At 47.5% G+C, this 27,672-nt stretch overlaps 1 protein-coding gene across 31 annotated transcripts in view; it reads right to left on the bottom strand.

Moving 5' to 3' along the window:
* The window catches only part of RBFOX1 (RNA binding fox-1 homolog 1), a 1,966,619-nt gene that overhangs the window by 152,385 nt on the left and 1,786,562 nt on the right, over positions 1–27,672 (bottom strand). For all 31 annotated transcript variants that reach the window (XM_075995067.1, XM_075995066.1, XM_075995073.1 and 28 more), the window contains one exon: positions 21,517–21,759. In XM_075995067.1, coding sequence (XP_075851182.1) covers positions 21,517–21,759 — 243 coding nt within the window. The remainder of the gene's footprint in view (positions 1–21,516; positions 21,760–27,672) is intronic.

Genomic DNA, 27,672 nt, shown 5'->3' with positions numbered 1-27,672 from the left:
TACCTGCTTCTAATCTGTCTTTGTCATAGGTCCCCGGATCAGGGGAGATTCGCTACTTGCCCAAATATTTAAAAGGGAGTATTTGGTCTCCCCTTTGGCCGGTCTTGTCCGTGTATCTCTCCCCCAGTCGGGTGCCCCACAGGCTTGGGGGAGTAACAGAGTCAGTTCGGAATGTTCCGGGCTCCAGCCTTTATTAACTGGATATCACCAAAATCTCATCTGCTTCTCCTAACAGGGAACTGCTGTGCTGGATGTCTCACAGGCGTACCCGACAAAGCCGCTGATACCACACTTTTTTCCCAGCTCAGGTCCTGCGAGAAGGAAAACCTCAGATACCAGCCGAGTCCTGGACTCTAACCTGAAGCAGCAGCTCTGCCCCTCGGGGATCTCGCTTTGCCGGAAGAAACTGAGGCTCAGAGAAAGCGACAGGCCCAAGGGCCACGTGGTTTGTGAGGAGGAGAGAGCGCGGCTGCTCGGACTACAGATGCCGGGTTCCCGCCATTCCGACGGGCCAACCCTTTAACCACTCCCCAAAGTCACCACGAAATCTGGATGCCAGAAAGGGATGAAAGGCATCACCCCCAAACCTAGATGAATCCAGCAGTATCTGGGATAGACGAGGGGGAACAAACAGGATTTTCATAACAAATGGACACATGTTTCCTACCTCCTTTAAAGGACAGTGAGCACTCAATGGTAAGTAAGATGTAAGTGAAGAAAAAAAAAATGAAGAAACGAACACTAATGGCATCCGTTGGCACAGGACAGTGTGACAGCAGGAAGTGAGACACTCCTATCAGTGGGGTTCCTTCTGGAGCTAAATCCAAAGGAAGAGAAATGTGCACACATGGGTCTGGGACTTGAACTTGCAGCCAACAAAGGGTAAACGGTCCCTTTTAGAGCTGTCAGCGATAAACTCCTCTTTCTGAGGGAACGCGCCGTGTGTGATTTTGCTGAACGGCTTGTTTCTGAGCGTCGGCGAGAGCTCTTTGTACTTGTCCTTACATATGTATTCCGAGCAATGAGGGTGAATCTTCTTTCTGCTCAAGGTGTACACAGCCGTCGGGGATGAAAAGGAGCTTCTATGAACTGCTCGAGGCTTGGATTCCCAGGGGTTGGGGGGAAGCTGCTTCTCTTAATAAAAGGAAACACCCCCGGTCTTGGGCAAGGTCGTGTCTAATGTGTCTCTCATCGGACCCTCTGAGAGAGGCAGCCAGTCAACTCACGGAATCAACCAGTGTCACCAAACCGAGGGTGCCTGGAGGACACAGGGGAGGCTTTACATAGAGGGGCTTCTGTGGTACATGGCAGTGGGTATGAGTCCAGCCCGGACCCCAGGAGGAGTCCTGAGTTTGGGGACACATACAGGGCTTCTATGAGCCTCAGTTTTTTAAATCTGCAAAATGGGAGCATTCCTACCAGCCTAGCACCGATGCCGGGATGGCTACGTGACATTCCTTCTGCAAAGCATGTCACAAGTGCTTAATTTTCAAACTGCCTTATCGCTCTTTCAGGAAGAGGCAGGCATAAGCACGGACGGTGAGCCTGAAGGTGTCGTGGTTATCACGAGCATGTTGCTATACGTCTTCTGTGTCCATAACCGCCACCATAGGGCCGGCAGGGGCGAAGCAGCCAAAGATCGCTGAGTGTATCTCATGAGCCTGGCACCAGGCTAAGAACTTTGCCAGCACTGACCTGTGCTGTCCTCACATCTACCCTCAGTGACAAGTATTTAATTACCCTAACTTTATAGCCGATGATGAATAACACAGAGCAGTTATGTCACGTGCCGAGTCTCGCATGGGGAGTACATGAAGGAGCCTGGATGTGACCCCTGGCAATCTGCACGGAGCCCACTCTTCCGGCCACGTCACCTGCGTGGCGTCGCAGTGCATCAATTTATGGTTCCTCAAGTAATTAAGAGTACTGCCACGGTCAGAGACCAAGGAGCTCCCAGAGAGCCAAGCCTGGAGTATGACATGAAAGGCATCTCTAAGTCAGCAGAGCAAGCCCTTGACAGGAGGAGGCAGAGGTTAGGAGGGTCCCACCAGCGGGAGCCCCTGCCTCACTGAGCACTGGCCACAGGAACAAATCAGCAGAGTAGTAACCATGACGACATGCGAGATAACAACGGAAGTAAGAGTAGCTACCACGTGTGGAGCACCTTCCACAGTTTCTGAGCTTAGTGAGATTCAATGGCTTTGCCAAAGTCACGCAGTGAGTAAGCAGCAGTGTTGGGATTTGAACCCAGGAATGTCCCGCTCCATGGAACTGATGCCTTTTCTATAAAGGAGAAACAAGCCAGTGTGGGGAAGGAGCTACCTTTCTGTTTCTTCTCATCTGTCTGTATGTTAGATTCCTACTGCTCCAATAGCGAGTCCCCTCCCACCTCTCCTCTCCCCACCCCCACCCGACGCCGCGCCGAGGGGCAGGAGCAGCAAGCCGGGCATTGCCGTGGACTCGGTCAGCAGGCGGTGGGCTTCTCTGCCTGGCCCTTTGTGGTTGGACAGTCTCAGTGTCCTCATCCCTGCATTGTGACTCACCTTGGTCCCACCAATGCCTGGGGGCACTACCACTATGTAGACGACGGCAAGTCATCCATCTAAATGTGGTACTATGGGTGGTCTCATTTGGAAATACATAAAGAAAAAAAAAATGACTGCTATCCACAACTGCTTCTAACTGAGGCCAGCAGATTTACTACATTATCTCTTGCCTCAGACAACACAGCTAAAAAGCAACAAAGACAGGATTTCACCCGGGATTCTCAGATGCCCCAAAGCATACTCTTTACACTCTACCTATGACCGCTTCCAAGAAGACAGTGCTAACTGGCTGGGAGGGTAGGGAAGGCTGCACTGGGGATTCAGCGTGATGGGGCACGTGGCTTTGCACATGCTCTTCCCTCTTCCCGGAATGCTGTTCCTGCTCATGCTTGACCCCCCCCCCCCTTATCCTTCAGAGCACAGCTTAACTGCCACCCCCTCTGAGAAGGCTTCCCTGACCTAATGTCCCTCTCTCCCTCGTTGTTCTCTTTCTCAACCTGGTATGTGTTTGCTTCAAAATACATCGTGGCGGATTTAAGACGGCTGCAAATTCTCTGCCATTTCTCCTGGTCAAAGGGTGGCATCTTTTCCCCTCTCGTTGAATCTAGGGTGACTCTACAGCTTATTTCAACCAACAGATGGAGGCAGAAGTAGCAAAGAGCAAATACCAAGGCTGAGCTTTAAGAGATTCGAAGCTTCCACTTCCATTCCTTGAGACGTTCCCTTCCGGAAATCAGCTACCGTGTGAGTGCGTGTATGCTGTAGGGGTGCCCATGTGAGAAGTCTGACCACCTGACACGACCACGTTGTGAGGAAGCCCGAGCTTGGCGAGTGGAGAGAGAGGGCGGACATTCAGACAGTCACCAACTTCCAGACATCTGAGGGAAGCCTTGGGGCTTCCTGCCCAGTCCAGCTACTCGCGGTGAGTGCACCAAGCTGATCTGTACAGCTAAACCCCACCTAAGTTCCCGAAGCATAGACTTGTGAGCAAATGAAAACAGTGGCTGTCTTAAGTTCCTATGTCTGGGGTAGCCTGTTGGGCAGCAATGCATAACTGAAACAAACATTACAAACTGCAATTATTTAGTTACATTGATTACTTGTTTCAACCTGTCTCTCCTATAAGAACATGAACATTCTAAGGCCAGAAACCACATCTATTTTTGTCTATTCCCAAATCTCTGGTGCCTCGAACAGCACACACTCAACAAATAATTCTGAATGCATGATCTACCATTAAGTAAAATAACAACACTATAAGAAGCAGTAGTAGTAACAACAGTGTAGGTGTCGTTGCCGTAGTAATAATGGTGGTAATTGTAGAAATAGCAACATAATGCTAACAGCTCCTGCTACCATGTTGAGCTAATGGTGAGGTGCACACACCAGGGCTGGAAGATAGAGGCTTTCAAACAAGGGTCTCTTGGTGGGGAGAAAATAAATGGGGGGAAAAACATGCAACCGAAGCCCGGGCATGAGACACTCTTCCTCAGCAACCCCACACTCTCAGATGTGCTGGGGTGTCCTGGTTCCCCCCTGCTGGCTGTGTGCCCCTCTAGGGCACTCGGGACTCCCCTCCTCTCTGAATCTCAGTGTCTAACCCAGAGCTGATGGCTCAGTGGGTGTCTCCCTTGATTTCTCACTCTTCCTGGGCGCGGACAATGCCTGACTCATCTCTGTTTTCCAGTAAGAACCTGGCACACAGTAGGTGTTGATAAATGTTTTCTGAACTAAATGTAATTGGGATCAATGCCCAAAAAGCAGATTCTCTCATTTCCATTGTTTAAAAATACCACGGATTTCCCCTCATGCATTATGTATGACAGAAATTAATGTATCCAGAACTGTTTTCCAATGCACAATTTCCAAGGGCTCTAGTCTGAATTCAACCAAAAACCCGCACGGGGGTTGGGGTGGTGGTGGTGGAAGTTACGTCTAGTTAGTGTCCAACTGCGACGTTTATCTCAGACACCATTCCTGAAGTGGCAAGGGGGTAAGGGCCCGCGTGAGATCGTGTCCGAAGCCAACATTTCCTGACTCCTACTTGCCCCATGCAAGGATGTATCTTTCTGTTGTCTCCTTGTTGCAAGCCCAGTGGCTTTGCCATTCTTCTAGCTCCTTAGAAAAAGGTGGCGGTAGAAAAAGGATAAGGCTGTGGGCATTAGTGCAGACTGAAGAGTCCCGCTAAGTCACGCTTACCAGTGATGTGACCATTGGAAAGTCACCAAGTCCTGCTGACTCTCCAAGCCTCAGTTTCCTCACTGAAAAGACAGTCTCATCACATCAGCACTCAATGGCCATTCTAGGGACTACACAATGCTAAATTAGGGACACAGTTTACATGTGTGTATGCTGCATATTACAAAGAGCTTTGGCAGATCCTTCAGGCATTTGATAATCACTCCTATCCAAGTCCCAGACCAGACCACTTCACGTTGCCATCTCTCGTCTAGACCATTGCAACAACCGACCAACTGTTCTTTCTGTCGCTATCCAACCTCATTATTCCCTTCCTTCCAATCCATTTTCCACATAGCAGTGAGATCATTCTTACAATGAAATCTGATTACGCCATTTTTCTTGCTTAAAATCCTGCAGTGGCCACACACTGTGCAAAAGATGATGTGAAATCCCCGCATATGGCCTGCAAGGGCCGCATGAGTGTTTCCACCTCATGTTTATCCTCAGCTTGGGCCACCTTCTCCCTGGCCCTCAGCCCAGCCACACTGACATTCTTGCCCTTGACTATGCCAAGTCCCTTTCTGCCACTGCTGTACTGGTGACGGGTTAACAATGAGCTCTCCAGAAAACTAGACCAAAAAATCCCTGACTTGTAGCACTGCCGATGCTCATGGTGTAAATGCTTTCACCGTGGCCGTATCAAGCTACTAATGTGACACCCTTGTCATGTTGAGATGTGCACGATTGGCAATGACAAGCCAATGGAAGGTGGCCCTGGCATGCCGCTGCATCTTGCTTCTGCACCTGTTGCCCCTTCTGGAAGATTCCCCCTTTGCCCTGGATATCTTTCACTTATTCTGATTTTAAAAGTCATTTTTTCAAGGAAGTCTTTATTGAACCTCTACCCTGACTTACGTCTCCCATTACTTGTTTGCATAGCACCCTACACCTTTTCTTCCTGCAACTTTGCACAAATTAATTACAATCAACGCTCCATATCCGCAGTTCTACCCCTGTGGATTCAACCAACCGGAGGTGGAAAATACAATATTTTCATATTTCCATGGGATATAGAACCTGGCATATATAGAAGGCCAACTATATTTAATCGTCTGATTGATGTCTGTCTGTATCTGTTTTGCAGCGGATCGTAAGTTACCTGAAGGAGAACCTACCTCTATCTTACTCACTCTCATGCCTCTAAGACCTTTCCCTATGCCTCTCAAACAGTACAAACCCCAAAAATATCCACAAACAAATGAATCATACACAATTCTCGAGTATCTACCTTGTCCCAGGCACTATGCCAGACACTAACAATAAAAAAAGATGAATAAGGCACAGTGATATCCTCAGGGATTTTATTGCTTTATATCAAAAATTAAATTTTAAATTACTGTAAAACTGCTGGGTGTGCCTTTAATAGATTAATGTATGTGTGACACATAGTAGGAGTTTAATAAACATTTTTTGAACACCAAACAAAGGATGAGTGTTCAACGCACACATAGCACGTAAAGGGAGCTCTGGTTTTGAATGGTGTCAGGGCAAGAGGTTACACACAAAGATTTAATAGAACCTCCAGCAAAGGCAATTATAGGAGATACTCAGAGTTTAATTCCAGGATCGAAGTCCTCCTCCTTTTCTCTCTAGCTTCTTTCCTGATGCCACCAAGCCCAGTTCATATTCAAACTATGCCGAGGTATCAAAAACCGTTTACATCTCTTAGCTTCGACACTCCGTGAGATGCCTGGGAACTTGGTTGGCCAACGTCCCACCATGAATAAAACGATGAGGACCAACTGCCCCCACCTATGAAAACCTAAGTGACTGTGAAGTCAGATTCCCAAGCACCCAGCTACAGGGAGGGCCTGTGAGCTCAGAAGCCCTGGGACAGCCCAGGGATATGATGGGAAATTCAATTTTAGAAGGGCTGTTTGCAAAGTAATCCAATTCATTATGGTGTGTTCATTATTATTGTATTATATTGAGTAATATCACATTTAAGGAGATTTCATAGCATCACAGCCATGCACAAGGGAATATAAAAGCAGTTAATAAAAGAGAGAAGTACAATTTCCCTTCAATGTTAGTTATGTCCCTATTATACTTGGAATAATAATCAGAGGTCCACTTAGCCTGGCGTGTGAAGTAACAGATCCGTAATTACCTCATGTCTGTGGTGTCATTGCCAAAGGCTCAGTGTCAGGACACTGTGAGTCCTCAGAGAGCCTGCAGGACTCACTCCCCAAGCTGGAGAAGGACAATCACAGGGCCCCCTAAAACCACACACTCATATCGGGGTGAGTCGAGATGCCTGTGCAGCCCATAGTGGACTCTATGGTGGAATTAAGCGCCACATAAAGCCTGGATCCTGTTCACTAGAATTTCCCTCTGCCATGGGTGGGTATTCTCCTATTCGATGAGCCCTTATATTGGAAAGGAAGCACGCCATTCCCTCCTCCCACCCTTAGTTCTCCCTCTTTTGAGCCTGGTGGAAAAAAATGCTCTGAATGTTTGCTGAGAATGATGGAAGGTGCTTTAATGGCTTTTCCCAAAACTGACTGTCAGTGGCACTAACCAAGCTTTCAGGGGCTATTGCAGGGATCAATGATTGCAGCTACAGGACAAGTCACCCCGGGGCTTGCCATGACCCATATGCCAGCTCCAGACGGTGGGCATCAGTGGCCTGTCTTAGTTAAGTTCTGGTTCGACTGTCTGCGCATACTGTTTACAGAGTTTCCATAATGGTAGAGAAAGCCTGGTGCCTTTGGCATCAGTCAGGACTGGCTTTGAGTTCCATGTCCATCACTTCCTGGAGTCATCAGTTAGGACGGTTTATGTCACATTTCTGAGTCTCTGTTTTCCTTATCTGTCAAATGGGTATAACACTACCTGCCACTAGGTTTAGATGGAATGGACTTAAATCATGACTGCATTGCCCAGCACTGTTATTACTTGATCTACTACTAATAATAATGTTGACATTCATTCTTTGACCTCAGAAGAATGTAACACTTACTACCCTTGCTGGGGTTAAATCGAGGCCAGTACAGACAGTCCCCAACTGACGGTGCCTCAACTTACGACTTTTCAACTTTACGATGGCGTGAAGACCATAAGCATTCAGCAGAAACCGTATTTCAAGTGCCCATACGACCATTTGGTTTTCCCTTTGAGTACAATATTCAATAAATTACAGGCGATATTCCACACTTAATTATAAAATAGGCTTTGTGTTGGATGGCTTAGCTCAACTGTAGTCTAATGTGAGTGTTTTCAGCACATTCAAGGTAGACTATGCTATGACAATGGGTAGGTAAGGCATATTAACATTTCCAACATATGATATTTTCAACTTATGATAGGTTTCTTGGGACATACCCCATAATAAGTCAAAAAGCATCTGCAGTGACATAAGTTTTAATTCCAAAGAAAGATTTTTTTGAGAAAACAGGGCAGTGTGTGTGTGTGTGTGTGTGCACGTGCATGAGTGTATGGGTGTGTGTTTGAAGAGGAAGAGGATGCTGTATATCTAATATAACTCTGGCATTCACTAAATTCTGGCATTACACAACCCTTTTTTTTTTTTCTTTGCAAAGTTCCACAGGGAAGTCCAGTTTGATGGAGAGGAAGAGGGAAAAATTTAAAAATGCAATTCATTGGTCTGGTGAGAAATTGAAAATATTTTATTAAAAAAACAACCCAGAAGTCCCAGAACAGGTAGCAGATTCGAATTCAAATGCCCATGAGGGCCAGTCCCTGCAGGCAGGGCAGGTGAGCTTGGGAAGATGCCCTAAGGAGAGCCGGAGACGGTGGCAAACCGTCTTAGAGAACAGCCCGTCCTCAAACTTTAGCACACCATTGCCATGTTTGGTTAGACTTCTCCACTTTTTAAGCAAAGCCAGCTTATTTTGTGAAAACTTTCATTTTAAAATATGGGCAATTAATTTAATTGGAGCCCAATAAACTAGGGCTGATGTCCAAATAAAGCCGGCACAACAAAAATAGGTAAAACTGTGGCCTGGATCAGAGGTTGGCAAATCTTTCTGTTGAGGGCTAAAAAAGCAAGCACTTTTTGGCTTTGTGGGCCAACTACTTCTTTCACAAAAGACTCTTTGCATGATGCTGTCATCATGCAAAAGCAACCATAGGTGATATGTGAACTGATTAGTGTGACTGTGTCCCAATAAAACTTTATTGACAAAAAAATGCATAATAAGCCGGGGTTTGCCAACCCCTGGCCTAGCTTCTGAATTCTAACACTGAAAGCTTGGAGAAGGCCAAGAGAGAAAAGGAAGGGCCCCGTGAGGAGCTCTGGGTCCCACCAACAGTTGGACTGGATGGAGAGAAAGATAGCCAAGGCCCTGAGCTCTAGGGGTGCTTCTAATGCCTCTTCCCCACCTTCTGCCATGTCCTCTCTGGTTCCCTGTTTTCAGTAACTGAAAACAAGATTAATAATTCTCATCTCCCACCAGTCCCCAACTTCCATCTCCTGGAGTCAAGGAGACTCTTCGTGGTTTGTCCCCCGACCCCTGCCTGCCCCCCCACTGTCCCCTCTTTCCCTTTTGTGCAGCCACCAGATGAATGTCACCCGGAGACACTGCCTGGAACTCTTCGGGCAACTCCTGGCATAATTGCTAACCGAACTCCCACCTGCAAGCCAATTAGAGGGAAGGGGGGAGGGGCAAAACCCACCTCCTGTCATTGGAGTGCTGCCATTACCGCTGCTTTTATTAGTTTAAAAAAAAATGGTAGTTAATTTCTCCCCCTAAAAAAGGCCAGGGAACAATCTATTTAAATTATAGTGTTACAATGTGAAGCAAAGATGCAGAAGTCAAATACAATTTGGGTTATAATTAGCGACTTCCTTGTAGCAAGCTTCTCTGGGAGAGATAGGGGCTTCCTCTGCCAGCTTGCCAAATGGTCTGAAGCCTCTTCACTCTCTGGGGCCACTGGGTGCCACCTGGGAGGGGGTGGCTTCGGGTGGGAGGGGTATGTGTGTGTGTGTTTGGTTGTGTAAACAGAGGAAGTTCAGAGCTACACAGAATCGTAGGACTGTTAAGATATTTGTCTGTTAGGATGTTACCATGATTAAAATAGTTAGTAGGGGATGTCATTTAGGTAAAGTAAGCTAAATGCCAATAGGGAAATCACATAAAATGGGTTTTGGAATCTTCTAGGACTATGTTTGCATTTACTGAACCCCTGTGCCTCAGTTTCCTCATGTGTAATTTCGTTATCATCCCACCTATCCCATGAAGGGTTACGGGGAGAAAATGCACAGTATGACACATGCTCACAGAAGCCCCCAGAACAGAGTGGGTAACACAGTGGACCCTCTGAATCCCGTCTCTGCCCTTACCAGCTTCATGACTTTGGACAATACCCTTGATTTCTCTCGGCTGTTTTTTTGGCTCAGGTAATAAGGGGTCAATTATGATGCCTGCCTCCTCCAGATGCTGCGGAGATTTGACCAGGTCACACTCAAAGCTCCATGGGCACCTAGTGTGAGCTCACTAATTGGCAGTTATTGTGATCCACACGTTCAAGACAGGATAGTTTCTTCCTCTGTTTTTCCTTCCTTTCAGCCTCCAAAGTTTTTATTTGATTTTCCCTATCTGCCAATCAGAAAGCACATTTCCATTTCTTCATTTTAAAAGACTAAGGTAGCCCATATTGTTGCAATTGCATGATTTACCACTCTATACATTTTTTTTCCTCCTATAGGAAAACTGTGTTTTCACTTCCTAAACAAGCCTGCAACTCTTAAGCCCTGCAAGCACATTGATCCTGATGGCCCAGCGGTTTGTTGTGAGCTGTGCAGTCTGAGAACCTTGGTTTATGGAGAAAGAACTTGCCCATATAGCTTCCACCCCAAGGACACTGAGACTGCATAAAAGTCAGGTCCTCAAGCCCAGGTACATTTTGTTCCTGATGCCAGAGGGATGGTTTATTCTCCAGGTGGTAATGACCTTCTGTCTGGAGCCCAGATGTCAGAAAGCCCATAACGGCTCTGTGGGAACTCCGTGCTGCTGGGCTCACAGCCTCCAGAGAGTCTGGTTTCTGTCCTCAGGGGGCAAAACCCAGCCTCTGAGCACCTGCAGAGCTTGTGCAGTAAAAGCGATCCTAGCTCTCTATCAAAGCTCTATAATTTGCCAATTTGGCAGGCTCCACATTCCTTAGGGATGCAAAGGTAGAAATTCAGACCCCCCGGTGAGAGTTTCCTGACCCCTGGACCGGAGTTGGCAGGAACACATAACACTGCCGAATGTGCACAGTGCCAGGGGCGGCAGGAGAAAACGAGATAAAAATGAAGACTTTGTTTTTCAAAAGTCTGGAAGTCTTTGTGAGAATAAGGTTCCTAAGTGGCTGAAACCTCTGGCTAAGAACCAAAACGGACCAGCAAAGAGATTCGGAGCCTCCAACTGTATACCCCAACGTGCTCCTAAAAGCATGGAATCCAGGCTGTGTTTATTTTTTCAGTGCAGAGATAACCCTGGGTGAGTGGATTTTGAAAACTGCTACAGAATCCACGAGATAGAAGGAAGAGAAAAAGGACTGTAGAAGCAAACAGAATATGCAGGGAAGGGCATGGTGCGCTGGAAATTCCAAGGACCTCCCCATCCTGGGTTCTGCTGTGATACTCACTGCATGACTCAGGCAGGTCAGCTGCCCTCTCTCTGTGCCTCAGCACCATGCACGAAGGAAGCAAGCAGACAAGAGGGCCATTCTAACGTTCTATGAATCTCTGCACTGTCTCACTGAAGCATCCAAGCTGCCTCTTCTGTGAACCTGAGATATAGTCTCCTTCAAAGGGCTAAAGTTCCTAATTTTACCTCTTGTTTATTTAATAAAAAAAGGTTCCAAGATTAAGTCAGAAGTCATAAGCTCAGTATATTCAGGAGCTAGGCAGATAAGCAGATACCAAAAATGGTAGTAAACAGGAGAACACGTGGAATTCCAAATTGCTGCTTACTCTTGAGAAGAAAAAATAAAAAGGTGTCATAATAGCGGTTCAGAAATCCAAAGTAGCAATGATTGGATGGTCTGAAAGGGGCCGCTTCCTTTGGACAGAACAGGTGTTCTCTCATCTGCTATAGCGTCCCCACCACACAAGGGTTACATGGCATCATCATGCCTGTAATTTTATAATTATGGAGAAAATTATATTAATGGAGAAAATTATTTTACTTGTGTCTCTAAAATAAACAGATCTCTTTTAAACATTCATGCTATTTGCCTTGACCTGAGAGTATCTGAGCTTTCAACTCCTGGCATATGTGATCTTTTCAAATATGCGCAATGAAGAGAATAGTCTAGGTGAATTCTTTGACACCTTCCAGCTCTAATATGCCAAGGTTTTGGCTGAACCACCTCTGAATCCTCTCTTAACAGAGAATGGCCAACTTCTTTCTCTAGGCTTGAATTCAAAAAGAACACATAATTCATACAAACTCACCATAAACCTAAACAGTGTGTGGCCATGAATTAAGGGTATAAAATGATGGCTGGCTCACGAGTGACTCAAACACTACACGCAAAAAGAATTAATGCCTGCTTCTAAGTTCATTTAAAAACAAACAGAAGCGCAAAGCCCTGCCAAATGGGGCTATGAGCTATGCAAAGGTAATTCAGTCCTTGGTATATAGCTCATAGACAGTTGACTTCATCTTCAAACTCTCCAGTCATTATCCCAACGATTTAAAATTATACTGTGTGTTAAGACTTGCCCAAGACTAACACCTCAATCAAAGACAGAGACTGCTTAGTCATCCTGACAGGTAAATTGATGGCAATAAATACAGGCATGAATAAGCACAAAGCACCAAGTGATGGGAAGGTCACCATGAAACTTCTCAGATGGCTGCAAGACGCGCAATGGAAATGAAGTCCCCCTAAGGACACATTAAATCAAACCCTTAGAAGATGCCTGATCTTCCCTCATTTAGCAAAAGCAAGATGTCCTCAGCCCTTACAAACAAACCTTCAGTCATTTCTTTCCCGAATAAATCCTACCTTGTTTGCCCATGACCTAGACTTAGGTCAACGGACAACTTGTACTCATCAGTTGTACTCAGATGTGAATGACTGAAAACCGTTTTGTCTATAAATAATTAAATATGAACATTACTTTTAAAATAAATCTGGGCATTTGAGTCTTAGCTGGATTAATGCAGAACATTTCACAATTCTTAAGATGGATTTATTCTCCTTGGGGGAAAAAAAATGTCACATGAAGAATTCAGGACCAAGGAGACCACTCTGATTTCTCATTATGGATAATGTGATTTTCTCATCACTCTAATGGCCTGTCTCATAGAGTGTTTACTAAGTGCCTGTCACTGTGCTAAGTCCTTCATGGATATAGTATGGTATTAGGACTTCACAACTTCTCTGAGTCTCACATACACATAAATGAAGAAATTGAGGCTCACAGAGGTTATGTAACATGCCTGCAGTCCCACTCTGGTTCAGATCTAGAGCTCCAAGCTCTGCGCCTAGATTCTTCTCTGCTTCTTCCGATAGCACCTGGGAATATTCAACCAGTGACATTTTTTTTTTTTTTGACCTATCATGAGAACTTTCAGTGCTGCCAGAATCGAAGGCAGAAGTCCCAGAACTAAAAAAAAAAAAAAAAAAAATCATATACGTGGGTCTTCCATGCTCAGAGCCTTGCTGCTCCCCCTAGACTCATCCTAAGTTGGGATCAATCTCGCCTTTTAGTCCCTCACGACTGGCCACTCCTTGGTGAGCAGGATCTTTAGCACAGTAAAAAGGCCCTGGTCCTGAGCAATAACGAAGGCCTTTCCTTGATCCTGAAAGCCCAGGGCCATTTGTTCCAAAGAGTATACAAGAAGCATAAGCCTAATACAGGAGCTCGTGAGGACACAAGAGAGGGTACCTGTGTCTGCAAATTAAATGCGAATCTTAGGAAAATAGAACCGCTATCGACAAAACAGCTCAGCCACACCGTCATCGGAAAAGACAATTTTGCAGTCACCGGAACATGTTATTGGAGTTTGCTCAAGGCACGGGTCTCAGACAGGAGCACACGCCGAATCTGTAACATCGCACGTGCTTGGGTCTGCTGGGGCCTTCCCGGGGGTGAGCGGAGCGATTCCCACACAGAACATTCCTTTCTGCGACAGCGATCTATTCAGAAAAGAGGCCAGCCAGTGTGGCCGGGCGTGCCTGGGGGGACACCCTGGGGACTTCCAGCCCTTCCCGATTCTGGCCTTGAGTCTGGCATGCCTGGTTCCGAGCTCCAGCTCCTACCTGTTAGCAACCCTGACCTTCAGTGAGTTACTTGCCTCAGCCAGGAGCCTACTGGTGCAGTTACTCCGCACCTGTAACATGGCATGATGACACTTCATACATACTATTTTTAGGGCAGGGAAGAGGCAAGATTAGTTGAGATTGTGCATGTGAAGTGCTTAAAATATAGTCTGACATTTAATGAGCAAAAATTATTATTTTTGAAACTATTCTTTCTTGCTTCCCGTTTCGATGTCCTCACTTGCCCTATTTTTAGACGTGGCATCCTTCCACAGTTTTGCCAAACTTTCAACGTAAGTATGTGAGGCTGAAATCCTCCTCCAAGGAAAGGCCCTCTGGTGCTCTGTAACCCATCGATGGTTGTTTAGAAGGGAAGCGGAAGGAGGTTTGAGGAAGGATGGGAAGGACAGAAATAATGAGAGCAGAGGAGTCCTATGACCAGCGTGAGGTCCTTCAGCTTGTACACGGTGGAGCAGAGGGTCGAATCCTGACGAGTTTGGGGCCAGGCACTTAACTACACCCGCTTATCCAGATTAGACTGAGCAGGGATGGTGACCCTAGCCACGGGGAAAATTTGGGGTCTCTTGCCCTGACCTCAGGCACTGGTTTATTGAAGCCACTGGCCAGGAAACTTTCTGGGGGACAGTTGGAGACTGGAGAAAGAGCCTGGGCTTTGACAGCAGGCAGACAAGGGTGACACCCTTAGCTTCTTTGTCTCTTTATTTCCCCAGTGTAAAATGAGGGGTACTATGAATAATAATACCACTTAAAAGGTTTGGATGTGAAAACAAAACAAGGAGTGAAAGAAGGCCTAGCGTGGTCTGCGGACCAAAGCAGGTCTCTACTAGTGGCAACACACCTTCGTGTTTCTTCTCCATGACACCAGACAACTTCTAACATACTCTCACTTGTCAAAGAGAGGGACAGCCATACCCGAGCACACACAGTCTAAGTGGCCACGAGCCAAGAGTCCGGCCAACACACTGTGTTGGCAAGAGTGTGGACGGCAGGCTTGCTTAGGTACTTTGCATTAGGGTGCTCATTGGTGCAAACTCTCCGCAGGTAGCTGGTCAACGTCTGCATTTTAAATCCACGCACCTTTTGACCATTCCCGCACAGGGACACTCACAGATAGACAGCAATATGTGTACGGCCTCCTAGGGAGTAACCGCATCGCAAAATAAAACCAAGAAACCACCTCCATTCCATCGGTGGGATACCCCTGTATGTAAGAATACACACAAATATGAAAAAGAATGCCACTGGATCCCCAAGTACGATACAGAATGGTGCCTCAGGTATAAAAAGGTGCCGATGTGCGTGCTTGGTAGATTTCAGTTCTGTTATTTTGAGAGTGGAACCAGTGAGAAGTTAGAAGATCTAAAGGTTGAATCAGAGGCAGATGATAGAGACAGAGAAGCAGGCATATGCTTGCACTTGCATGAAACACTTCTGCAAGGAAATGTAAGGATTAGGAACTGTTACTTCTGGCAGAGAGACTACGAACTGGGGTTGTGAGTGTCGGGAAATTTTAGTTTTCATTTTACATCCTTTTCTAATGCTTCGCTTTTTAAACCATAAGCCTGAGTTGCTTTAATAATAATAATAATAGCTAGTTAATAAAAAGGAATGTACTGAACAAGTTCTCCCTGTTCCTTAGCTATTTAATTGGCTTCGACAACAGAGTCGGCATGCAAAGGGTTAAGAACAGGACATCATCAACAATATCTTATCTTCCTAAAATATCAATGAACTATCAAGACACAGCTAACACTGCAGTGGGAAGTGGCTGAGGCCAAAGAAGAACCTGGCTCCTTAAATAGCCCTTATCCCTCATCCTAGAGCCCAGAGCTCGGGGACCTAGCTCAGGCACCCACTTTCTTTCCCCCAGCAGGGCTTAGAGCTAGTGGGAAAGTGGTGGGAGCCTTTTAAACACACTGCAGAGGTGTTAAAAATAGAAGTTAAGTTGCTATTGGAGATACATGGAGAATTCACCACTTGCAAATCTCTAATTATAATATGTCAAGAGTAAAATACCTTGTCAGGAAGAAGATCCAATATAATACAGTATTGGCTCTGTCAGCACAGTGATCCATGATGTGTTTGGAGGCCTACATTAAATAGAGATTCAGCAGAAAAAATGTCCCGCAGGGACTCATCCCGGCCCGTGGGGAACTGAAAGGATGACCTGGTAAGTCTTTTCTGTCTGTATTTTGCTTCGCTCTGGCTGGGAGCTCTGGGTGCATTCTGCTTCCCTTCTACAGATTCTGCACTTCGTGTTAAATCATGTGCATATATTAGATGTTCTTGGAGCCCGACAGATGGATGGATGTTTTCTCTTACCCAAAAGTACTTAGTTTCTCAAAGAAATAATGGCCTCCACAGTGCCCTTAGAATGACATTAAGCACCACGGAGACAGGTGTCAAAGGACAGCAAGTTATTCCAGGGACTACCCTACCCGGTGGGGAATGACTTAGGTGTTCTCCCGGCAATAGCTCTGTAGACTGAAGCAGGGCTGTGCGCCCAGGTAGTTCTGACCTGCTTCGAGGTTAGAGTCCCTCCCTAGGAAACTCCGAACCTGGAGGGAACAGAAGGCGCACCCAGGGAATGCACGGAGTGGCCTCGACCACTAGACATAAACTGGTCATAGACCACGTTCTGCTGGTTCAGAGCAGGAAAAGACAACTAAGAACTAAGTCACAAATAGAAACAGCAGCTTATTTTATTTTCTGGTTTGGCCAAAGAGAGATAGGTATATATGTACGTAATCATCTGCAGGAGCAAACCAGAAAACAAGACGGCTCCTTTTATGATTCCAGCCCTCACCCAAGATCAGGTAAGAGTTTAAGTCCCCAAATTTCCTTCAGGATCCGTCCCAAAGCCCACCTGCTTCAGCCTCTGATGGCTGTCTTTCCTTTAAAACCCCTGTAGGAGTATGCACCACTCACAGGTTGCTAGAGAAGACAAAACAATTGCTAACTAGTATCAGTGCACCTGCACGTTGTCCACACTGAGGTGCCCCCCGCCCCCGCCATTCAAACAGCCTCAGGAGGACTCCTGACAGGTTTGCCCAAGGTCAGGAATTTTCCCTAGTCTCCAAAGTCCTCTTCTCATTCTCTTGTCCGTAGACAACACTGCCTTCATGAGTGAGAAGATGAAGGCAAAACTGAACGGTCTCCTCATGTCATCCCTTAACTTTGGAATTTCACTGCACACTCCTACATTTACTCTTCCTTCTCTTTTCTGCTTCAACATGAAAAGTGCTTCCAGGCGTTCTCAGAAGCCTTATCTGGAGTGACCCAGAACAGAAAACAATGCAAACAACCGTGCGCAGGTCAATGGAGAAGTAAACTGTGGCGCATCCACGCAACGCAACAGCACCCAGAGAGGGAAGGAGCTACGGACAGACACGATGGTATGATCGATGTAAGGATGATGCTGCTGAGCGAAAGATGCCCAACGAAAAGAGCCAATTTTCGTTTGATGCCAGTGACATGAAATTCTAGAATCTACAAACTAAGCTACGGTGAAAAGAGCAGATCCGGTGGTTGCCTGGGAATGAGGGAGAGGACTGGGAGGGGGCGATGACAAAAGGGCAAGGAAGGACTTTGGCACAGTGTAGACATTCACTCCCTTGACAGTGGTTCCGCATATATGTATGTTTGTAAAGACTTAACCACAGTGTGCATTACGAATATGCAGTTAGTGCATGCCAATAAGGCTACAAAAATTCTTTTTGTTTGTTTGTTTTTTTTTTTTTCCTTAGGTGACCTACTCTATCCAAATACCCTTGGCCCTATTCCTTCTTATCCTCTCTCTAAAACATTTTGTGCCTCTCTTTCCTGAATAGTTATCCCCTCCTATCTCTCGCTTCCTTTTCTGTCTGTGCCCCGTAGGGACTTTATCATCGGCATAAATCAGTGAGCCTAAATCAACTGCCCCCCAGACTGCTTTCTCTCTTTGCTCCTTGGCTGCTGTCGTGATGGGCAGTGGACACCCAGCTATTCCTCGGCTCTCATCTCCCTAGCACCCCTTCCCACTACCCAAGCAAAACTGCTCCTCCCGGTATTCGCTGATACCCAAACCACCAGCTTCGATAATGTCTTCTCAGTGTACACCCTTGGGGTCCCCACGGCCCCACGCACACCTGCCGGAACCCCCAATCTGAATATCCTGTTGACGGCTTATTCAGTAGCTCCTCTTCCTCCAAACCTCACCCTTTCAAAGGTCTCCAGGGCTCTGTGCTTGCCTTTCTCTTCTCCCCCAGCACTTGACAAGCATATCAGCATAAGCCTCTCCACGCAGCGGCTCGGCTCGCTGCACTGCCTTTAGCTCCGACTACTCCCGTCGGCGCGGTTCCTTTAATGAGTTGTTCTGGAGGCACCTTTAGTCCATGATGCTGGTGAACCGATCCTCATCCAATGCATTTGGGTAGGAAGCTCCTCCGGGGCCCCAGGGCTGAGGCTCTCAGCTCAGCCTCGGCCACTGAACGAAGATGCCACCACGCAAGCCAGGGAGAGGGAGGGACTCCCGGGGCTCGCAGGGGACCAACCCAAGAGATCGTCACGGACCTGCTGGTTGTGACGACGAGAGCCTGCACGTGCAGGCAGAGAACGGAGGTGCACAAAGCGGCAGGGACGGGTCCTGCTGGCCCCTGACGGACGCCGCCAAGAACCAGGCTGTGCACAAAGTGAACCTTCCCCCCCTGCACTGCGTGCTGTGAATGCGCCTACACGTGTCCTGCTGAGCTTCCGGTCCCGCGTCACGAGAAGCCTCTGCAACGTACCCTCCTCCCATGACGACGCTGAGGCAGAGCCCTCGGAAAGCGTCTTTTCCTCCCGTCACCACGATGCATAAAAAAAAAAAAAAAAAAGCCGTGAAAAAACCTCGCTCCGGAATCTGGTGCGTTACTGCAGTTAACAGAGCACACGCCGAGTTCTCTAGTGGACCCACATCTCTCCAAGCGAAGAGAACTCGTGGGCTCTTCGCTTTATCTCGCTGCAGAGCCCGGGCACGGTGGACGCTCAACGCGCCATTTAAATTTAATTGTGTTGTTCTCTGAAGTGCTCTTTTCGCAGGACGAGGATGTCCAGTATCTCGGCTTCCCAACTGGATAAGCGAGGCATCATTAAATCTTTCTTTCTACATCTCATTTCGTATCTCTTCCGGCTTAAACTCTTTTCTATCGCTTCCCATGTCTGCTCACTTGGAATCCCAAGCCTTTGTTGGACCCACCTCACCTGTAGGATATAAAATCCCTGCTAATTGCTCCTACTTTATGTATTTATTTAGCCACAGCAATCTCAAACCCCCTTCGCCATGCCCTAAACACACTGGCCTCCCCTTAGGGCTTGGAATGAGCTGAGATCTTTTCAACTGTAGGACCTTTGACCTTGGTATTTCCTCTGCCTGGAATGCTTTTGTCTTCTCACCTTAAATGTCATCTCCTTAAAGAAAAGTTCCCAGACCACCTGTTTGCAGGTAGCACCTCTGTTCTTTTTGTTATCTTCCCACAACACCCCTATTTTCCTTAAGGGCATCTACCAACACTTGGCGGTGAGCACATGCTCACTCTTTGCCTCTCGTGCTAAGTTACAAGAGAGAAAGATCATGATGCTTGGTTCACCTATATCACCTACTATAAGTCCAGGCCCTAAAGTTGCTTAAAAAGTATTTGTGAATGAATTAATGAATCTTTCACAGCCATTAGCTTAATAAATAATGTCTGATTAGAGCCTTTTTTTTTTTTTTTGCTTTAGTCTAAAAATAACCTACCCAGACACTACTCCCACTTATTATCACAACATAACCAGCAAACTGTGGACAACAACAGCGTCACTATCACAGGTAGTCAACACAAAAACAATAAACACCTGCCAACCCAGCAAACCCATTTAATAAAACCATCCTTAAGACGCAGCATCCAAAGACAAAACGGCCACGGCAGCACAGCCCAAAGTAGGAGACAACTCAAACGTCCACCCGCAGATGAACGTGGTACCCAAAAAAATGTGGTGTATCCAGTGTCGTATTTGACGTACATGGACCCGACAACATCACACTGAGACAAAGAAGCCAGACACCAAAGGCAGACTGGTGGTTGCCAGGGACTCTGGGGAGGCAGGAGGGGAACAGTCTGCTTAATGGGTACGGGGTTTCCTTTTGGGGCGTGAGAACGTTGTGAAGCTAGAGAATGGTGGTGGTTGCTCTACGTCGTGGATGCGCTCAATGCTACTGAACAGTGCACATTAAAACGCTTAAGACGGCAAATTGTACACGATAGTTATTTTCGCAAAATAGATTTTAAAAGGCGATGGTGATTAAAAACGTCAGAGTGGATACTATTTCTTAAAATCTCCAAAACTAGCCTTAAATGAACGAGGCACCAAGTACCAAAGTCAGTCGGCGGTTACTTCTTATGATAGGAACTAGACAGCGGTTCAAACTCACGCACTTCGTCACAAGTGCTGGTTTTCAAGAGGCCCGAGCGCACAGCGAAGAGCAGAATTGCCTTGCACCTAGAAAATGCTCCGGCCCAGGGGCTTGGTGTGCACAAGCTTCTAAAGAATTCTGCAGAACAAGGTTTCCCAACTGTGTGGTCCACATAGACGCTGTGATAGGCATGATTATTTTTAGACATTACACACATGAACACTCTAATTCTAATATAATTATTTTTGTTCAGGGTTATCTTTGATGAATGGCCAATAACACTAGTTTTTTTATTTATAGTGATAAAATATTTCTGCTGCTTGTTTTAATCCATTTGCGTGCAATAAAATGGACTCTTTCTGTTGTACAAAGTTGTATCGCCGTCGCCATGGAGATACGGAAGCGTGCCCTTGTCCGCCAACATGCTTTCGTGCTGCTACCCCTCTGTAGTTCACACCGCTCCCTACTCTTTGAGCCATCAGTAAAAAGGAAGATGCCGGGGACAAACACAGGGACACGGGTGAATTCTCATACGCATCAGCTAAGTTAAAGGAGCCAGACTCACAAAGTCGGGGCGGGGATAGGGAATAGCCGCAAACAGTCGTAACATTTGCTCTTAGGGTGATGGAGAAGTTCCAGAATTAGATTTGGGCAATGGCTGCACAACTCTGCAGATACACTGGAAAGTCAGTGTGAGTTGCACACCTAAAATTGGTGAATTTTACAGTATGTCAATTATAACATCCACAAGGATGTTGCAAAAAAGAAAAAGATTCTATTAGGAGGGCATTCCGGGTAAAGCAAAACTATACGGAAAATAGATGGACGCTTTCTTTTACAAATAAATGCAGTTCACGGAAAGCGTGTTGATTTAAATAAACAGCAGGAAAGAATACCGGTAGATGGGGTCGCCTCTGGGAAGCTGCCATTGCAAGGATGGTCTTGGGGACTCATTTGCTCGCCAGAGACCTTTGGTAGACAGAGGTGCACCCAGCCCCGCTGTCACTCCCAGGGCACCACCATGCCCCTTGGGGGACACCCGCCCCAGCCCAGGCCCCCCGGGAAGCGCCCACTTACTGTGGCAGTGCCGGAGACAGTCTGTGCGCTCGTGTCCGCCGGGCTCGGCTCGGAGTGGGGCTGGGCGGGGGGGTACAGGTTTAACGTGTGCTCGGGGACGGTGGTCTGGCCGGTGTACTCTGGCGCGGGGTGGGGGTGAGGGGCCGTGTATTCAGCGGGGATGCCATTCTGCGGGGGAGCGAACTGGGCCGAGGCGTAAGGCTGAGCCATTGTGTCAGGGGCAGCTGCTGCTTCCTGATTACCCTGGAAAATCAAAGCAGAGAGAGGAGGGAAAACCGTGAGTAGGCACCAAGCAGATCCTTGACTACCCCCTAGCCCCACGACGACTGTTCCCCGGACACCTTCTAGGAGCCAACAATCCCAGGTGACGATCACCAGACCCCATGAAGAAGTAGTAACTGCCCTGTACGCCCATTTCACAGATGCAGTAACTGAGGCTCCGAAAGATGAAGTCACCTTCCCCGAGTCACTCAGCCTAATACTCAAAGGCTGTGAGAGGATGGGTCCTACGGTACTGGATATTTCTGGCAGACCCTTTTTTTATTTCAGTCCCATTTTGGAAGCTATGAGCATGGAGCTGTCCACAGTGACAGCAGAACCTTGATTGGACACTTAAGGTGCCAAGAGAGATTAAAGTGGACGTGTGTGTTCTTGAGAGGAGAGACAATTTATCTAAGCATTTGAATTTAATCAAAGTTTTATGTGACTTGGCTCACATAATGGACACGGGAGGGTCCTTTCAATGGCCCCAGTGTGTGTGCGCATGTGTGTGTGTGTGTGTGTGTGTGTGTGTGATGTTCCCAGTGCCAGTATGAGGAAGCCAGCGAAAATTTAGGGCCTAATTAGGACAAAGATGGCCCTCTGCGATATCCCCATTGTAAGCATTTCTGAAAAATATTGGACCTAACGCTTAGCCTCATTAGCCGGTGCCTCTCTGTCCCTAATGCCCTGTCTTATGTTTTCACAGGCGCAGAGTGTTACGTAACAATTCACGCCTCGGATCTGGGCAAAACATGCAGTAGGATAACTACAGACAATTCAAAAAAATAAAAAAAATTAAGAAACACAACCAAAACCTGAATTCAAATGCTACCATTTCAGGAAACATTAATCTCTCTCCCCACCTCCACCCTGACAACTCTACCTCTCTACACACACACACCTGCACATACACACACACAGCACACACGCCTGCACATACACATAGCACACACACCTGCACATACACACACACCTGCACATACACACACACAGCACACACACCTGCACATACACACACACCTGCACATACACACACAGCACACACACCTGCACATACACACACACACAGCACACACACCTGCACATACACACACACACAGCACACACACCTGCACATACACACACAGCACACACACCTGCACATACACACACACCTGCACATACACACAGCACACACACCTGCACATACACACACACCTGCACATACACACAGCACACACACCTGCACATACACACTTACACATACACACACACAGCACACACACCTGCACATACACACACATACACACACCTGCACATACACCTGAACATACACACACACACACGCAGAAAGCATAAGAAATTGCAACCCAAAGTCTGAATTCCCCATGGTCTCAAGAGATGGAACTGCATAGTCAGAGAGAGAGAGAATGAAGAGAAAAAAAAACAAAAAAACAATAAAGCTTAGCATCGAAGCACGCCACATAGCTGCTTCTCCCATCATCTGTGGTCAATTAGATGTGACTCTAGCCCTGCTGTCACGATGTGAGGGTGACAACGCCGGGATGGCTCTCATCGCCTCGGTACCTGCCACCCAGCGTTCGCTCGAGAGCCGCCTCCTCTAAAGCCACGTGGGCCCCGCAGAGACGCGAAGAGAGAAAGTGGGGAGAGCAAAGTTTGCTCTCAGAGCAGCGCACAGAGCCGGCGCGTGTGTTTAGAGGGGACCCTAATTAGAACGTTAAAGATGACACTTGGAAGAAAACTAAGCTTAGGGTAAAGTTCAAATGTTTTACAAGAGAAAAACATTCCCATCCGGCTCTCTCCTCCCGAAAATGAGTTTCTCCAAACGCCTGCACCACCGGATGCACAAGCGCACGCGTGTTTCTCTCTCTGTCTGTAACGTTTTCCTGCAGCCACGGGGGCTGTGGACGGTCTGCCTGTGCCGAGGCTGGAGATCTGGATGGGAAGATTTAACCCCGTCTGATTTTGGGGAAGCCACAGAGGTTATTTAATAATTAATTGCTGGTGAGTCTCCACTCCTGTCTCGGCAAGGACAATACCCCGGATTCCTCCTCGGGGGAGTCCCACTCTCGGGCTGAGGGGCGCAGGGGCTGCTGAACCCGGCCTGGGAGTCACTGTAGGTACAGTCACGTGACACCAGCCTGTCACGTCGGAAGATTTCACCGCCAGAGTCCTGGACTGGGAGTAACGCCCATCCACCTAGTGAGTCAGTGAGTTAGGCCCTAGTCACTCCGCCTCTAAGAACTTGTCACTCCAGGATTTTGCTGCAGTTTGGGGAAGGACTTCTCTTCCCACGGTGATTGGCAGCTATAAAAAGAACCTAAGCCCGGAGCTGCCCAGAACTGCCCCTTGCAGAGGACCTGCCTATAGCTGACACCAATGCAGAGAATGAAGCCCCAAAAACTGAGAAACAGAAAGGTATCAACTGTGTCTTGGTGACATCACGTGACATCTTGGATCCTGCTTTACCTGCGGTTAGTAACGCCCCAGTTTGTTTCAGTTACACAAATCAGTAAATGTCCTAATTTTAACAGCTTTATTGGAATGTCATTAACATAAAAATTATATACATGTAAGGTACATAATTTGATGTTTTGATATGTGTAGACATCGTGAAATGACCACATTCCAGGTAATTAACATATCCGTCACTTCTGTGTGGTTACCATTTGTGTGTGTGTGTGTCTATGTGCACTGAGATTTAAGTTCTATCCTTTTAGCACATTTTAAGCATACAATACAGTATTTTTAACTCTCATCCCCAACCTGTACTTAGATCTCCAAAACTTATTCATCTTGCAAAACTGAGAACTGGTACCCTTGTCTTATTTTGTTTAAGCTAGGTTTTTCTGTTACTTACAACCAAAAGGGTCTTGACTGATTTAAAAACAAAAATCCCTCTGCTGTTTTCTAATTTCACTAGCATCTTTTCCTTTTCTGGGCTATTCAAGGAACATTTCCTAGCGCACAGAAATTCCCTAGTGAGGCCACTTCCCGACGGCTGACCCAAAGCCCCAGAAATGCTGGGATCTTAAGAACTGTCCAAAGGGAAGTTCATAGTGCGGGGGTCGGCTTCTGCCCAAAGGTCTGTTTCTGCCTCCCTGACCTCCCACCTGGCCCATCCCCGAACTGAAAGGCAGACCTGTGACAACTCCAGGTGTGGCCGCATAGGGGAACACAGACTGATCACACGAACAACCGCAGAGAGAGGTCACACGAACACAAGGGTTTCCAGCCGAAAATGCTTCCACCGGGCGCACACAGGAGCAGGTGGCTGTGCATCACTGCAGAGCGGTTTCAGGAAGAGTGACCCGTTTCTACAAGCTCTTGCAAACGAGCAAGGGCTCCCTGCCAGGATCTGAGCTCTCTGTGTGTTGGGCAGAGAAGGGGCCTGCCCTCAGGAAGCTCACGGTCGGTTAAGGGAGAAGAGGAGATCCATCCTCTCGACACGACCATGTCTTCACTTTCACAGACCCCCTCTGCTTGTAAAGCCCCCCCCCATTTCCCCGGTCCCTTGCTTGGCTAGTCCCTGCTCATTCAGCTCCAGATCAAGAGCCCCCTTCAGCAAGCCTTCCTGGGCACTCAGACTAGTCAGCTGCCCACCTTCCATGCTCCGCCGCAGCGGGTGGCCAAGGCTCACCTAACTCCAAGCACTGCCGTCCCCTGTTTGTCTGCGAGCTCCCTGAGGGCAGGACGCTGTGCCACATTCCCTGTCCCATCCCCGGGATCCAGCGGCATTCTAGCCGAACAGCAGACACTTACATGTGTCTGCAAAGAGAATGTGCGCTTGGAAAATGAACTCTGGGCTCCACAGAGCTTAATCTGGCAGCAGGAGACAGACCGGGAGGTGTGAGAGCAGACTTGGCAAATGACTCATGGGGCAAATCTAGCCCGCTCGTTTTTGTAAATAAAGTTTCATTAGGACGCGGCCACCATGCTCATTTGTTTATTGTCTATAGCTACGTCTGTCCTACAAGGACAGGGTTGAACAGTCGTGGCAGGGACGACGCAGCCCACAGCCTCGCAAACTGTCCACTCTCTGGCCCTGTGCAGAAAAAGTTTTCTAATGGCTTTGGCAGAATATCCTTTGACGTGGGAACACCAGGTAAGAAGCCACCCTTGCATAAATAGTTTAGGAAGGCAGTGGAGCTGGCAGCAGATCAGGAAGAGAGAGAAAGGGGGTCCCCTGCTACCTAAACCAAGGAAGGGTGCTGGCTCCTCTTGCAGATAGACAGTGCTGAGGGTGATGCAAAAACAGCGAGTCAGAGTCTTTTTTGGAATTTGCTTTTCATCACCCGACCTCTGACCTATAAACACAGGCACAAACAACAGGCTTCGAACTCGGCAGGAGGCGGCTCATGAGGACAGGTACAAGGTGGCCACTTCTTCTCACCAGTGCTCAGAAAACAAGGTCCTGGGTGGCAGGCACCATGCTGGGCACTTTACACCAGTAGTTCTTAAAGAGGTGCTATGGCTCCCGGGGGACATTAGGCAATGACTAGACATTCAGGGAGGATATGCAAATGGTATCTAGCAGGTAGAGGCCAGGGATGCCACCAACCACCCTACAGCACACAGGACAGTCCCCTCCACAAAGGATCGTCCAGCTGCCAACATTAACAGTGCCTACAGCCCTTACTTTGCATACGCTGCGTCTCCAATCTCACTTTACTTTGTGGTCTAAGATGTTCCAGCCCAGAATTGGGCAGTTATTAGACCAGGTTATAGCCGCAATTAGTTCCCAGGGAAGCCATAAGCCATCTCTCACGTGGCAAGAGAACCACCCCGGTGGGGAGTTTGGGTCCCATTTTAAAATAAACCAAGCCCTCTCTCTCACCTACACCATCGACCCAAGACCTGTTTGTCATCTGTCGTTGTGCTGCTTCCTGTTGGCAAGTCAGGTGCCAGGGTATTCGATCCAAAGATGCCACAGCTCCATTTGCCAGAGTAGGTGGGCGTCCCAGCCTGGGAAACTTCTGCACCATCTCAAGCCTTAGCCCTGGCTTCAAAATGCTTTGAGGCCACCCCAGGAAAGGCCAGGACCAGCCACAGCAAACCGCCGCCTCCTGCATGACTTGGGCCGCCCTGGCAAACACAGGGTACCACGCTCTGGGGACGGAGCCCACGGTAGCCAGGGAGCCTGCCGTTAGCATCCAGGTACATGGGGCTCTGGATTTCATCCTGTACCTGGAGTTCTCAAACAGATGTTGGTGGGACCCCCCATAGTTACTTATTAACACTGACAGCCGTTCCAGAGAGACCCTAATTAATATTCCCAACATTTGCACTTTAGGCTAATTACAGCTAATATTTAATTAAGATCACTGTACTTCCTATGGAATTATTTTTCACCTTCAGATGGCTTCAGAGATGGCTTTGTTTCCTCCCTAGTGATGTTCCTGGATTCCTAACTTGGCTGAAATAGGTTTTCTGGAAAAATACTTCAACACGAAGGGCACCTTTTTCACTCCAGGTCACAGCAAGTGCCGGACACGGGAACACTCCCGGTTGAAAGCAGAGGCCAACTTCATGGAGGGGACGGTGACAGGCAAAATTATCTGGAGCATTCTGACTAGACATCCCCTCATCGCCCGCCGAAGCTGCCTTCTTTCTTCCACTGCAACGCCACCCCCCGCCTTTCCTTAAATAAGCGGGACGATCAGATTCTGATACTTGCCGCGTCAGGGAGCTGTGGGTGTTCCCAGCTGAGGAGAACGATCTGCTTTGCAAGTGTTCCCATCATCAAGAGGCTGCTCCGAGAGCTTTTGCAAACTTAACATTTCATTTTTAGTGCCTGGACTTTCTTGGGTTGCTGCTCAGAAAAAAAAAATAATCTCCTGTTTTAAAAACCCACTATCTCTGCTGCAGAACTGAGTGGAAGCAAGACATAAAGAA

The sequence above is a fragment of the Microcebus murinus genome, chromosome 19, assembly GCF_040939455.1.
Source record: "Microcebus murinus isolate Inina chromosome 19, M.murinus_Inina_mat1.0, whole genome shotgun sequence".
In the NCBI taxonomy this organism is placed as follows: Eukaryota; Metazoa; Chordata; class Mammalia; order Primates; family Cheirogaleidae; genus Microcebus; species Microcebus murinus.
This window is presented reverse-complemented; position numbering and strand designations above follow the sequence as displayed.